General features: G+C 34.5%; 1 protein-coding gene across 6 annotated transcripts in view; it reads right to left on the reverse strand.

Annotated features, from left to right (window-relative positions):
- NAALADL2 (N-acetylated alpha-linked acidic dipeptidase like 2) overlaps positions 1-16,186 on the reverse strand; it is a 1,156,801-nt gene that overhangs the window by 618,545 nt on the left and 522,070 nt on the right. For all 6 annotated transcript variants that reach the window (XM_066347123.1, XM_066347120.1, XM_066347117.1 and 3 more), the window contains one exon: positions 4,429-4,548. In XM_066347123.1, the coding sequence (XP_066203220.1) occupies positions 4,429-4,548 (120 nt within the window). The remainder of the gene's footprint in view (positions 1-4,428; positions 4,549-16,186) is intronic.

Here is a 16,186-nt window from a genome sequence, read left to right on the forward strand (position 1 = left end):
GAATTTATGCATGAATTTCCAGAGTTAATATTGGATTCACTTTTATCACTGTTGTAGAGCTTAGAAACAATGACAGCTATAAGACTTCAGAGGGGTTACATAATATTCTAAAGTCACATAACCATCAAGCAGAAGTGCTTGGACTTGAGCTTGTCTCTGCTATCCTTGTATCCTGTCATGTGTGCTTCACTATTTAAACACAAGTTACCCCTTGAACACAGAGCAAATACAGTAGAAAGGAAAGGCTGGGAAATCTATCTACTGCATAAGAAAATTAAATATCAACCAAGCATAAAAGAAAAAAAAAAGCAGAAATATGAAATTATTGCTTAGGATTATCACAAAGCCAAATGGTATTATCATAACAGACATCTATATTTGTACATCCAAATCATTGCCAAAAAATTAAAATATGTCTAAGCCTTACTCTTTCAGATATTAGAGTAATGTATAATAAATAAAGAACATTGCTGAAACATGTATAATTTTAGGAAGGAAACTAGAGAGAATCAACTGCTTCCTTCCTTCCTTTCCTTCCTTCCTTCCTTCCTTCCTTCCTTCCTTCCTTCCTTCCTTCCTTCCTTCCTTCCTTCCTACCTACCTTCTTTCTTCCCTCCCTCCTTCTCTCTTTAATTTTTCTTAGTCTCTCTCTGCTTTTTGTCTCTCTTTCATTTCTTTTTGCTTTTCTTAACGTATACTATAAAGTTTAGTTAGGAGGAATAAAATGCTTGGCACCATTTCTTGTGGTGTCAGACTTGAATACATAGGTATTATTTATGCTGACTAAATATATGCAAAAATGAATCATTCTAATACATGCTGTCCACTGTTATAACTCCATAATATTCAAATGGTCAGTAAATGTAATCAACTTATATTATTATATGGGTATAATATGTAGGTATACTCATTATTTTTCTTTAGGTAATACCAGTCATTCCTGATTTGTGAGAAACAATTAATTCAAAAGTATAAACACTTAACATTTGTTTTTTACCTCTTGTTTCCCTCCAGGCTCTTCCAAAATATAAACTACTTATATAAACATGTTATGGACTTAAGTGGCAGTGGTTAAGTTGTACACTGGTTTAACAATGCTCAATATATATTCAGCGTACATTTATTTCATGAATAAACACAAAACTGTTTACCAGTAGGAAACTATAGAATCATTTGGCTTCCTGAATCATTATAAAGTTTAAAATGTACATAAGAAAAATGCAAAAATCTGCAAATATTTACTGGTATCTTACTATATAACAGTAAATACAGTGTATACAAATTTGTATCCTACAAGACATGGGGCTGATGTGTGGTATGGACCCAGAAAATGGCCCAACGTTCACATTTCACTGAGATTTATTTGATGTCTAGTTGTCATGGACTACACAGTAATATTTTTTTTGTTATTGCTTTTTTGGTGTGTGAAAATGGCTCTAAAAAAAGCCAAATGCTTTTATTCCATTTTATAAAATAAATTCCATTCTTGAGTGCTATTCAGCAATTCAGGAATTTGTGAAGATCTTAGAATCTGCTTTACTGTATCTCAGATTGTCAGTGAGAGAAATCTAAGTGAATCCATTATGACATATAAGAGAATATTTTGTCTTACAGCTTGAGGAATTGAAGTACTCTCCCATAAAATAAACTGCTAGAAATAAAAAGTTAAAATAAAGCCTTCCCTCTAAGGTTTGAGCTTAAGGGAACTAGTCCAAGCTGGTCTGGAGAACTTGGTTGGCTCTTCCCTGCAGCATATATTTATATTTAAAAGCCTCTTACAGTTCCTGCTACACAGTGAGGGGGTTTTCTCATCCATCCCCTTCATGGAGACCAAGTTAACACATACATAGTATTTACAATGAAACTAATGAGAGCTCCTCTTTCTTGGCTGCAGACTATTTTCCTACTCATTTAAAAGATAACTTAGGGCCCACAAACAACATTTTAGTCATTATCACTGGTAGGCTGAACTAATCTGTTTCAGATAATGTACCTAGAGCAATGTAACTTTGTTTCCCACTGTCATTTTAAAACACACTTAAAGAGAAAAATTCTTCCCCAAACACCTAATGGAAGACTTCTGATTATTGATAATACAAAATCCAATTTGAGTCAATTGTCTTAACTAAGTAGAATGCCTAGTCCTCCTGTCATGTTCAAAACTCTATTCTTGATTTAAATGTCATCTTCTTGCCCCTCTACCAGATTGGTCTGTTTTTGGAGAAGGAGTGAACTGTTTTATTTCTTTTCTCATTCACTAATTGTATTCATCTATAAATTGAGAATAATAGTTCCTGACTAAATAATAGTTAGTGTGAGAATTAAGATGATAATACAAAAAAAGTGCTTCAAAAATTACCTAGTTTGTATTAGTAACCATGTTACCATGGGGAACAAACATGTATTTTCTACTCCCAGCTTTGGTGACACAGGCCAACCCCAACACAGATACTCCTTTTCTGCTCATTTAGTAGATGCTCAGCAAACTCATCTCTTACTTTTGGGATCTTTAGGTAAATCAGAAACCAGTCTACTATATCCCCCATACTGTGGAGGATATACATTAAGCCCTCCACATGGTTAAATTGAAAGCTCTGTTACCAGGTTTGCTGTGGAACTTAAATTGTTCCAAAATTCCTTTCATAAAATCCTTTCCCCCATATCTTTAAACCTTTTCACCTCATATGTGAGTAGATGATATAATAATACTCTAACATATTTCCATCTTTATCCTTTGAAATACTGGTGTTGGCTAACTCATTTTGAAATATCCATTTTTTCTATATTTTAGAATCTATTAAACACTCCAATTAGCATCTCCTCTATCTGTCTAATCTATCATCTGTGTATCTATATAATGATCCATCTATCCACCTACCTCCCTACTTTTAAATATATCCTAATTATGCCACATACACACATATACATACATATTAAAGACTCACCATCTAAGATGAGACTGACTGGGTGCAAATCATGATTTTTATGTAAGTAGCTATTTGTCTTTGACCTAGTCACTTATCTTCTTTCTGCCTTATTCCCTTCATCCAGAGATAGAAAATAATAGTAGTCTCTACATCAAAAATACAGTTATTGTGAAGGTTAACATGATACACATAAAAAGTGCTTAAAAATATTCAAACCATATTACTAAGAATGTTATACTTCTAAATATCAATAGTATACTCATTTTAATGATTAAAAATGCCCTCTTAATAACTTATCTGTTTGACTTATGAGAATTTCCACATAGTTATTCTTTTTTACATTGCAATTGTTTTTTTTTTTAATTTCAGCTGTACAAATGTAACATAACATTTCTAATATTTTGTCACATCATTGGTCATCATTGTGTTTATCAACTCTGTTTTATTCCCCTATAGAATATATTCATTGAACTGGAATGACTAGATAAAAATGTGATTATTTTAAGGCATTTAATACATATTGACAAATTATCCTGCAAAAACTTATATCACCGCATATTATATTTTTATGACCACCTTAAAATTCTAGCAGACATTACTTTCAGTGTAAGGGCATCCTTAGAAGATCATGACAAATAGGCACAGGCTGGTCTCTTATCTCTTTACTAGTGTGCCAACAGATTTCTGAAAACTTTTCAGACCAGACAATTAACAAAGCTTCTATAGCATTGGATAAGGTTAAATTTAATATATCTTCAGAAGCAAAGAATTCTAGTGCTATAAGTACGCCAATCATTTTTAATAGAAAAAGAAAATGAAGCAGGAGTGAGCAGTAGTAGATTTCTATTGTGGTGGCTCATTATGTGATATTTAGTTCAAACTGCTTTAATTATATAAATTCATCTAGTGGATGAGTGTTAATAAACTTCTATTTAAATTAAATAAATCAAAATTCTGCTTACCCTTCACATATTATCGTTTAATTAAATTACTGAACAGTCAGTAAATGTGAAGTTATACAGTTGACAAATTCAATCACTAAGAAGTGTAAATCAGCTAGATGCTAGTCTAACATAAAGCACATTGTAATTACTCAGTTTTGATAATAGATTAAAAGTTTCACATATATCATAAGAAGAGGATGCTGTCATTCTCATTTTTAGCATGTCAGACAGGTATTATTATAAAGAGTATGCAAATTTTATCAAGGTCCCACAAACTCACCAATACTTGGCTCAAGGTATCTCCTATCTTAAGTAATAAAGACATCAACTTCCTTTTCTTAAAGATGTTAATTTCCAATGTTCTGTTTTGGAAAAACCATCTTCCTAAGACATTCTTTACTGCTTTGTGTCCCTCCTTCACACACACAGATACACACACACAGAAATACACACACATAAATGACCCAGATACTTCATACTCATAGAGAGAGGCATATAACATCAACAAATCAAAACAGAATATTCATCGCACCACCGAAATCAGCCATTAGACCAACCTTATAAAGTAGTGGCAACTTTCCTAATTTCAGGAGTGCAATCTGGTTGGTTACATTTCTCATATTTTTAATTCTTTTTAAATCATCTGCATTTCCATAACTCACATCAATGACTTCAGCCTGGAAGGGAAAAAGCGAGAAGAAAATAAGGCCTTGTTGAAGGAATGATGCAAATTTTTAGTTTGGTATGACCAAATCATTTGTAGTAACCTGTAATGTTCAAGGAAAACAACTTCTTTCTCTTACCCTGTCCCAATCCCCACAAATTCGACCTTCTTATTTCTATCAGGTACAACAATTCTTGTGGGAAACTTGAGATATAGTTTGAGAGCCATGTTTGTTTGGTCCTCTACCTTCTAACAAAGTTACATAACAAGTTCATACCTCTAACAGCCCACCTGGTTTACTGTATTCTAGATTTGCATTTCTGATCTATGAATCATTTTATAAAACACTGCATGTTTAATATCCTTAAGGTTCCAGTACAATCATATCATTCTCAGGCTTAAATAGAATTCACAGACCCTCTACTATTCCCCGAATTGCATACGAAGCCCACCATACCCAACTGCTCATGCCGCACCTGTATCCTGTTGTGAAGAATGAGCCCTTGGGTTGTGCATGGTGAAACCTGGACTACTACATGTGTCAGTCTGACTTTCAAGGACTCTACTACTACTGTTACTTCTGCCATATTTCCTACTATCACCTGCCAGCACACAATTATATTCTACATCAACATTTCTCATTTTTGTGCTGGCCGGTTGGCTCAACAGAAGAGTGTTTGCCTGGCATGTGGAAGTCCCGGGTTTGATTCCAGTCAGGGCACCCAGGAGAAGTGACCATCTGCTTCTCCTCCCTTCTCCCTCCTCTCTCTCTTCTCCACCCTACCTCCCACAGCCATTGTTTGAGCAAGTTGGTTCTAGGCACTAAGGATGTCTCTATGGCCTCGCCTCAGGTGCTAAAATAGCTCAGTTGCTGAGCAACGGAGAAGCAGCTCCAGAGGTGGGATTAATAGGTGGATCCCAGTCAGGGATCATGCAGGAGTCTGTCTTTGTACCTCCATGTTTCTCATTTAAAAAAAAAAAATATATATATATATATATATATTGAGTATTATTAGTTAAAATTTCCCTTTTATTAATGTAAAATGTAAAAATGTCATGCCTTTCTGGAAATCCTAATGAGCATCCTCTGATATAGCTGCCTCTTTCCTCCCCCTTCAAAAGAACTGCACCGAAGATTTTACCAAACACATATTCCTATAGGCCAAATTCATTCTTCTTTATGTAATTTCTATTATCAAAATAGTTATAATTTCAGTGATAAAATTATATTGCAATGCAAAATGTGCTATTTCAATCAACAGCATATCTATACTGAGGTGTTGATGAGGAGTTAGTGGTGGCAATAGTGAAAGTATGAATATGGAGGATCCAGATATTAACCTTTCTACCTTTTTCAGTTGCTTCAAACAGTATTTTCAAAGGGTAACCATAGAAGTCTCAATTCAGGAACGAATTCTGTTTTAAGAAGACCATATGAATACCACCAAGAGAATGGTAAGTCTTTTAGAAGAAACATGTCTGGCATAAAGTCTTTTCTTAGCAATTACTTTCATCTGCATTTACAAAAACTTGACTAAAGACATTAAAACTCATCTTAAATGTTATCTGTCTGATGACTTGTATTTCTTTGGTGCTCAGTTATATGTGGCTTTCATGTCTTTGAATCCCAGAGACATCTGTTTCTGTATCTCTTAATGACCCTACAGGACCTATAAACTCATATGTACATTTTATTCAGTAGTACAAGGGAATTTTCTGGTGCACCCAATCTCATTCAGGTGTTCAACATACACCTTTGGCTTATCTGTCTTCAATTAAAATGATTAGAGAGCATAAAATATCGTGGAAAAGTTAAGAAGTGAAGCTGTACTTTCAAACAGATTTGCCAAGAAAACCTAATTGTTAAAAACACTTCTGTCAGAATGGTTTTTTATTATAAATCTGTTCCAATCAAAATGTGGTTAAATCAGTACTCTATTAATATAACTTTTGAGTTTGCAAATACCATTACAATATACATAACTATTGATCTATAATTTTAAAGCCTTGATTTTTAAAATGATTATATACTATATATTATTGCTAACATTAAAAAATGAAATAATTCATACTTTGTTTAAAATTTTAAGCTACCTTCTAATTATTTGTGATTCACTGATAGGATCTTAAAACAGGGCTAATACTCAATTGGTTATATTAATAACCATATTTTTCTTATGTAAGAGAGTTTTGGGGGAAATCACATTGGTCTCAGAGGTATAGACCAGGCTGCAACTTTTTGTTTCTGTGCATACCAAAAAGATAAGGCAGCTACAAAAATGCCAACTCTTTTTTTTTTTTTTAAGATTTTATTTATTCATTATAGGGAGGGAAGAGAGAGAGAGAGAAAGAAGGGGGAGGAGCAAGAAGCATCAACTCCCATATGTGCCTTGACCAGGCAAGCCCAGGGTTTTGAACCAGCAACCTCAGCGTTTCCAGGTTGACACTTTATCCACTGCGCCACAACAGGTCAGGCAAAAATGCCAACTCTTTAAAAGGCATTTACATTTACATTATTGTAAAATAACAATAACTTGCATCAACAATGGCAGTTTCAATTAAAGTATTCTTCAACTTATCTTCTACAAACAGCACATGTCAAAATAGATTAAAGCACTTTAATATTTAATTGGGTATATTTTTCCACAAAAATATTCCTCAACACAGGTATCATTATTTTAATTTATTTTGGCTTATGCACTTTGAGTCTATGCATTAAAAGTCAGTAATTACAGAAGTCTCAATGTTCTACTGGTTTGACAGGTGATAATAAAAATATATTTACTGCCTTCAAAGGATGCTTCTGAACCAGGTCCTCTGTGAATGTCTTTCTTATTTACCTTCAGGCTAGCTGCAAATCATAGTTGAAGAAAGCACACTGAATTTTTCTTAGACACAAATCAATATAGAATGAGATGATAAAATGTCAAGCCAGTTCTTCCCACACATTGTAGCTGCAGCAATGAACCTCTTATTGCATGCATTCTGTCACACCAGAAAATAGGCTACTCAACTGGTTGGGCTACTATGATTAATTTATCTCCAAATACCAAGGATTAAGCAACACACAACTAATCCCTTTGGGAACTGTCAATTGAGCAGGAACCTATGTACCTGTTGAACTATTCATTCTGTGTGCCTTGTTTTCCCATTATGGACTTCACTGACATATAGGAGAAAATACTGACAGGTACAATTAAAATGGAACTAGTACTGTTTTAACTTTTTTTTAAACCAGAGAGAAATATAAAAAGTCCCACATTAACTTTTTCTAAATGATATGTTAATTTTTGAACTAAGAGCAAAATTACTTATAAAAACAGCAACCATTCAGATAGAATACCAAATATTTTATACTTGGTAAAAAAAAATATCCAGGTGAAACAGAGAGTGGTGGGCCATACAGAAAGAGTTGATGCTCTGGCCAGGTAGCTCAGTTGCTTAGAGCATCATCCCGATACACCAAGGTTGTGGGATTCATCCCTGATCAGGGCATATATAAGAATCAACCAATGAATGCATAAATAAATGGAATGACAAATTGATGTTTTTCTCTCTCTCACAAATCAAGAGAAAAAAAATTTAAAAAAGAAAAAGCTGAGAGGAAGATCAGTTGTTTAGAAACAAACACTAAACATTAAAATACAATTATCTTCTACCTATAGCAAATTATGCGATTAGAGGGAATCATAAACCAGACAATTGACAATGACTAAAAATCAAAATATTAAAAAGTAATTCTATTATATCAGTGGTTCTATGATTCTATACAAAAATGGAGAAATATCTTGAGCAGAAACAACAGAAGATAGAAATGAATAAATAATTTCCTGTAGTCAGTTAAAAGAAATAAATAGAACAATCATAAAAACTACATCAGAGAAGTGTCCCTGGGACATCCACCTGTGGGTGGCCGGGCTCCACATGAGGAATAATCCAGTGCCATGTTTCCCTTCTATCTTAGAGTAGCAAAAATTATACATGCTAAGGAAATGATAGATGCTTTGAAATTTTTCAGACTTGACATTTTCAACCAAATCAATCATCACTATGAATCCTCCTAGTTCCTCTTTGAGAGATTCTGAATGTACAGAATGTTTGAAAAGCCTGCTTTGACTAAAACAGTAATTTTCTCCTTAGTATTAGAAATGGTAAACCCAAGCAGTTCTCACACTGACAAAATACATTATCAGAAGTATCATTCATCTCAATACAAGTTTAACTTTAGAAATTTACTTCTATCTTATATAATCTAGTCTTTGAATATTATTCAAATTAAAGTACTTATGCTTATTAAAAACTTATAAAGTCAAATGATCTCTGATGTTTACCCTTGTCCTTTCTTTATAGCATGAGTATATGAATACTTATGAAAAATTCAATATTCAGAGATTGTTAGAGAGGTTGTTAGAATTGTATTACTACTTTTTTTTCAAGTTAATGCAAGGGAAATTCCTCATGGACATTATCAGGAAAACCACAGTGTGCTGAAGCATAAAAGTCTATGCAGCACCTTCCCCACGTCCCCACCCTTGGTGGCAGACATCACTAACCAAGCAGTTTTTCAGACTCCTTCTTTAAACAGTGTTCTGTCTAACCAAGACCAATTAGATAGAAATTTTCATAAGGAGGAATTTCTAGAAAATATGTAATAGTTTGATATTAAATAATTGTTCATTTAAATCACTAATATGTAAAGTAATATTTAGCTATTTAAAGTATTTAGTCACTGAAACAGTACAAGTAATAATGAGTTAAAGTGGATTTCTAAACAATCAGAAAGAACATTGGTCTGTGTAAAATATTAGCATATGCCAACTAAATTCAGCATTAAGCATTTTGCTGTGTCTGATTAAAGCGACCAAATAAAGAGTTGGCTTGTCAAATTTATCACATTTTTTCCTTTAACAAACACTTGATGAAATAAATATCTGCTATAATGATATACTAAATACAATGTCTTAGTATACAGTAAATATTTAACATAATTGCAATTTTAAAAAATAATATAATATGTACACATCCATTTAAATGGTAATAAAATTAAGTTGAAAATTGTAATATAGAAATCTAACCAAAGTTCAGAACAGTTCAGTCAGGATTATATTTCCATATTTTAAGATTTATAGTCTCCAAAGTTAGTAGACAAAATTACGTAAGTTTAGAGTAAGATTCCATACAAGATTAATAAAATGTAGATTGTCAGGGAAAAATATTTTTAAATTGTCCCAAATCTCACAAATAAGCCCATAGAGAATATTTAGATACTGATTTGCATTATTTCATCAAAATTAAAAAAAATAACAAGCTAGAGTATTTTCCCTTTACCCATTTATATTAAATGATCATTTTAAAAGCTAAAGTTATATCTTTTTTAAAAGAAATAATAAAATCCATGATATGTATAGAGGTAGAGGAAAAATAAGGAGAAAACAGAATTATGGAAGTTCAAGGAAGAGAAGGTATTAAAGAGAGAATTTTTTTTAACTGTAGTTGTTATTTTCCCTAACCAAATGGATCAGGTAATATTTTAGTTTCTGAAAGTATAGAGAAAAATGAATTCTAAAAAGTGGCTTTGTACTGTGCTTACTTTCTGTTACTGAGACATCCACAATGAAAATACCAAAAAAGATACTAACAATTCAGAAGATTTTCAGTTATGCTCTGTCCTAAAGAAAATATAGAAGGAATAATACAGAAAGTATACAGGGAGAGTGATAAGGAATTATTTTGATATGGAATTCAGGGAAGGCATTGCTAAGGATATCACATCCAAATGATGAGAAGCCATACCCTGAACTGAGCAGCTTTTCCACTGAGGAAGGTACAAATTCTGAGAAGATAACGTCCTTTACACATGAAACAAAGATATCACATATGTTAAGATGGAAAGCATGACTTTTGAATTTTAAAATAAGATGTTACTGGGGTTCTTATGGGGGTGGGGATTAGATAAGGATGGAATTTCAGGAAATCTATCAATAAAGAAAGCAGGCCTGACCAGGCAGTGGCGCAGTGGATAGAGTATCGGACTGAGATGCAGAGGACCCAGGTTTGAGACCCCGAGGTCGCCAGTTTCAGTGCGGGCTCATCTGGTTTGAGGAAAAGCCCACCAGCTTGAACCCAAGGTCGCTGGCTCCAGCAAGGGGTTACTCGGTCTGCTGAAGGCCCGCGGTCAAGGCACATATGAGAAAGCAATCAATGAACAACTAAGGTGTTGCAACGTGCAATGAAAAACTAATGATTGATGCTTCTCATCTCTCTCCGTTCCTGTCTGTCTGTCCCTGTCTATCCCTCTCTCTTACTCACTCTCTGTCTCTGTAAAAAATAAAAAATTTAAAAATTTAAAAAAAAATAATAAAGAAAGCAGCAACATTAGGTGGTACTCAATACCGTAATTAAAACAGCTGGTGGATGTGTAGCTGAGAGAGGTGAGAGTATGTTTGTTAGTCAGCACTGAGGAAAAAGGAAATCATTTATGCAAAAAGAAGGTTTATAGGCTATAAGGCTATAGCATCATTTGGTCTACAAATCCTAGAAACAGAAGAAGTGAGAATGCATAAAATATATTAGTATAATAGTGATTTATCTTACTCCCCTTTTATTTTTATGACCAACAGTGATAACTGATTATAAGAATTTCTGTAACTTTATAACTTTCCCCATGTTTAACCTATTTACTTCGTTTCTCTAGAGTAAACTAAGAATAAGCCTCTTTTAAACAAATCAATAACAGCAGGAGCAGCTCTGGTTAATTGCTCCAGAGTTGAGCATCCTGGAATGACTCAATTATCTCCCCTGGGGTGAGGTCGGAGGGCAATGGGGAAACAGGGTCATTGTCGTGAACATACAGGCAGGGAGCTGGTGCACCAGTTCCAGCTACTTGAGGACAAGGAAGGAAGCTCAGCAGATATTTTGAAAAACTCTTCTAGGAGCCAGAACTGTCCCAGAAAAGTATATGCAGGGGTGGACCGAGCTAGGTTTACAGTTGTGAGTTATTAACTATTGTATTCTGTTTTTATATTACAACTATAAACCTACTTCTGCCCATCCCTGTAACTGACAAAATTTGAGGAAATTCTTAAACTTCCTTTAGTTTTGTTTAGGAGATAAACTCTACCATGGAACTTCCCTTTTTATTATAGAAATAAATCAGAAAAAAATTTTTTATCCCTATCCCTTGCAATATTATTATTGATACTTGAGTTGCCTCTGTGACCCTGGATGGAAAGTATAATGGGGTTTGAAGTAGAATGAGTGCACTTTTACTTTCTACCAAATGCCACTGTTCTTGGCGCTAACCTACCCACCCTAATATTGTATCCTTGCTGTAATTGGCTACCAAAAGCATGCTGAGTACTATGAAATTGTAGGCAGTGGTGGGATTCAGCGGTTTGCACCAGTTCAGCAGAACCGATACTTAATTTTTTGTTGAGTTTGGGGAACCAGTTGTTAAAAATGGCACTTGTAATCAGGGTTCTCTCTAAGATGGGAACCTGAGCAGTTGCCCAAAGTGGAAATTACAAACTTGCATTCCTTACTCTTTTTTTGGGGGGAGGAAGATTTTTCTGAAGTGAGAAGCGGGGAGGCAGAGAGACAGACTCCCACATGTACCCAACCGGGATCCACCTGGCAAGCCCAGTAGGGGGCAATGCTCTGCCCATCTGGGGCATTGCTCCATTGCAACTGGAGCCATTCTAGTACCTGAGGTGGAGGCCATAAAACCATCTTCAGCACCTGGGACAACTTTGCTCCAATGGAGCCTTGGCTATGGGAGGGGAAGAGAGAGACAGAAAGTAGAAAGGGAAGGGTGGAGAAGCACATGGGCACTTCTCCTGTGTGCCCTGGCAGGGAATTGAACCCAGGACTTACACATGCTGGGCCGATGTTCTACCACTGAGTCAGCTGGTCAGGGCCTCAGCCCATTTTTACATGAGGCAACTGAAGTTTAAGATATTTAAATAACTTGTTAGTGTATTGAGCTAGCAATATTGGGTCATGGAGTTGTGTAATTGTTTACCTAACTGCCAGTTTCTTTTGTTAGACTGCCAGCTATATTTGGACTATGTCAAAAACTCTCTTATTAACTACTTTGCCCCTTGTGATTGGCATATAACAGGCATTAGTATGTATTTGCTGAATGTTGAATGATTCTTGTTATATTAGTGACACTCAGCTGGCTAAATTCTATATTGGTCAGTTAATCTTTCAATATAAAATTAAAATATGACACTGGTCAGTTAGTTCAGAAGGTTAGAGCGTTGTCCCAAAACGACAAGGTTGCAGGTTCAATCCTTGGTCTTGGTACATAAAGGAATGGCTCAATGTTTCTGTCTCTCCATCTCTTTCTCCTTGCCTCTCTCTAAAATAATTTTTTTAAATAAAATATAAAAAACAGATTAATAATCACAGAGCACTTTATTTAAGAAATGATTGTCAACTTATGAAGCAAGGATATTGAAAGAGTTGTAAATTCATTCAAGAGAATTCTTCCTGGAGGCAGTAAAAGTAATATGAAAGAATTCTGCCTTTTAAAATCAATTAGATTTGTGTATCAAAATAATGTATAAACCTAAGGATCAACTTTGTACAGGTCCTTCTAGTTCTCAAGTAAAATAAATATTACTTGTTAATTACAAGTTTAAATACTAGCATTTTACGGAAATTAAATACAAATTGAATTTGCTAAGAATGTTACATTACCACTTAATTTCATAAGTGGTATGGTTTAAATCATATCAAAAGTAAAAATAAAACAGCTGGCCTAAAATTTTGATGTGTGTGTGTGTGTGTGTGTGTGTGTCTGTGTGACAAGACAGAGAAACAGACAGAGAGAAGGACAGATAGAGACAGACAGACAGGAAGGGAGAGAGATGAAAAGCATCAATTCTTTATTGCAGCTCCTTGGTTGTTCATTGATTGCTTTCCCATATGTGCCTTGACAGGGGGCTCCAGCAGAGCAAGAGACCCTTTGCTCAAGCCAGTGACCTTGGGCTTCAAGCCAACTACCTTTAGGCTCAAACCAGTGACCATGGGGTCATGTCTCAGATCCCACAATCAAGCCAGTGACCCCGCCCTCAAGCTGGTAAACTTGCAGTCAAGCTGGCGACCTCAGGGTTTCGAACCTGGGTCCTCTGTATTTCCCGGTCCGATGCTCTATCCACTGCGCCACCGCCTGGTCAGGCTAGAATTTTTTGTCAAATAACACAATTATACAGATTCAAAAACTTTACTAATAACTTTAATCAACTTAGAAGTCGGTAGTCAAACACCTTTTCACTAAAAAGTCCATATTTGCTCTAATTTGGATATCTTTGTTTTTAAACTTTTTATTTCATATGTTTTTGTTCTCTTTTCTAGGTAGAAGAGTAACCTAACAAATATTTAACTGTGAATGATATGTTGTGTTAAATCACTTCTTTATTTGTAATTGCTTCTGTCTAAATTTTAAATACTGGAAAAATATATACCTTAATATATATACCTGAAATATGTATGTGGAAACCAGTCCCATCATAATTATCCTCAAATTAGCAGAAATTATAAAGTTGTTTTATCAATTCAGTTCATAAAGCTTATGATATCAGCAATAGATGGTACTTGGACAAAGGGATTAATGTAATTAAAAATAACATTATATATAATTGTATTCGTAGCCATTTATCTCAAAAATGTTCATTGTTAATAAAAAAAGATGAATTTCAAGAGAAAAAAATAAAAGGAAGACAAATGAAATGCAAAGTCATTTTCAACATCGAAAAACTGCCCCAAGGTTACATTTCTCTGTTAATGAAACAGAAGCTTCATCTTCATACTCAGACAATAACACAATTCCATTCCACTCATTTACCTTTTAATATTTTTATCAATAACAGAAATCCTTCAAAGCCAATGCATGTTGCTTTGCCTTATGCAATAACACTGGTAAGTTTGCTTTTGTTTGAGAACATTAAAAATAAAACAGAAAGACAAAGTTTTTTTTATCCATGAGAAAATAGACATCTGACTGTAAGTTACTCAAAGATTTATGCAGTGATTATATTTTTACCCTTTAAGACATTTTACCTAAATATTTGACAGTGTTCAGATTTCATATGTTAACCTATTGTCTATAGTTTACAAAATAAAGATAAGAACACTCTTTGGGCCCAACTTGACATAATTTGTAACTCTGCATTCAAAAATAACATCGTTCACTCCTAGCTTTTTTTAGTTTGTTTTCAATAAAAAAAATATAGCCCTGGCCGGTTGGCTCAGTGGTAAAGCATCGGCCTGGTGTGTGGAAGTCCCAGGTTTGATTCTCAGCCAGGGCACACAGGAGAAGTGCCCATCTGCTTCTCCACCCTTCCCCCTCTCCTTTTTCTATATCTCTGTCTTCCTCTCCCTCAGCCAAGGCACCAATGGAGTAAAGTTGGCCCAGGCACTGAGGATGGTTCCATGGCCTCCACTTCAGTTGTTAGAGTGGCTCTGGTTGCAATGGAGCAATGCCTCAGATGATTAGAGCATCACCCCCTAGTGAGCTTGCCAGGTGGATCTCGGCTGGGCACGTGCAGGAGTCTGTCTCTCTGATTTCCCGCTTCCTACTTCAGAAAAATACAAAAAAAAAATGACCAGGGATTTATTTTAGATTAATATATATTTATAATTCTCAAGGCAATTTCCCCCTGATGATTAATATTTGTTATGTTAAACAGAAGATTATATTAGACAGAAAGATTATATTCAGACAATAGAGTAAAAATTTGTACTTCCAAATCTTATAGATAGTTCTGTTATTATCCTAATATACACCATTTGAATGTGTCTTATTTATACCAGGTAATAATAATAACAATAGCTAACATTTATTGAGTGCTTTTTAAGTCCCATAAGATGTTACATGTCTTATATATAATATTTTCTTCCCCTCAAAAACCACTTGATACTATCATTATTCCCCTTGTACAAATAAGAACATTAAGGTTTACAGAACTGAAGAGACCAACCCACAGTTGTGCAATTGATAAGGACGGGAGCTTGTTTGGGCTCCTGAACTGACAAGCAAGGATGCTTATCTGGGTTCTCTGAGGAAAGGGGAAGTGATAATTGTATTGATAACAATGTTTTATGCACAGTTAATGAGTTGGTAAAAATAAATTTCTACATAAAGTAGCGATTTTTGGCTTGTCATTCAAATATAAAATAATTCTTAACAGAAAGAAAACTCTAAAATCCATAAAATGCCTTGGGAAAAAAAATCCCTATTTAAATTAGGAACATGGCTGACCCAATTTGACCAACCCATGTTAAATAATAATTGTTCCCTCTGCTTTTCTGCATCTGTGTGTGTTTCATAAAGGACAAGAGAAAGAATTGCACAGGAATTGTATAAAGTTATATAGTCTGTTTATAAAACCGACTAGATAGTGTCAACCCTCACTACCATTGTCTTTAACATTATGACACTATGGTTGATTTTTACCTTTTAATAAAAAGATAAATTACTGTTTATTTACTAACACTAATTTCACTCATGCTAAATTATTTATATATCCATTTTAATATGCACTTTGCATCTGACAGGACAAGTCTCCTTAGGACCCTTTTACTGACCCACCTGTCATTATGATGGGGTAAACAATGTCACCTTTCCAGTGCACAATGAATTACAA

The sequence above is a fragment of the Saccopteryx leptura genome, chromosome 8, assembly GCF_036850995.1.
Source record: "Saccopteryx leptura isolate mSacLep1 chromosome 8, mSacLep1_pri_phased_curated, whole genome shotgun sequence".
Taxonomy (NCBI): Eukaryota; Metazoa; Chordata; class Mammalia; order Chiroptera; family Emballonuridae; genus Saccopteryx; species Saccopteryx leptura.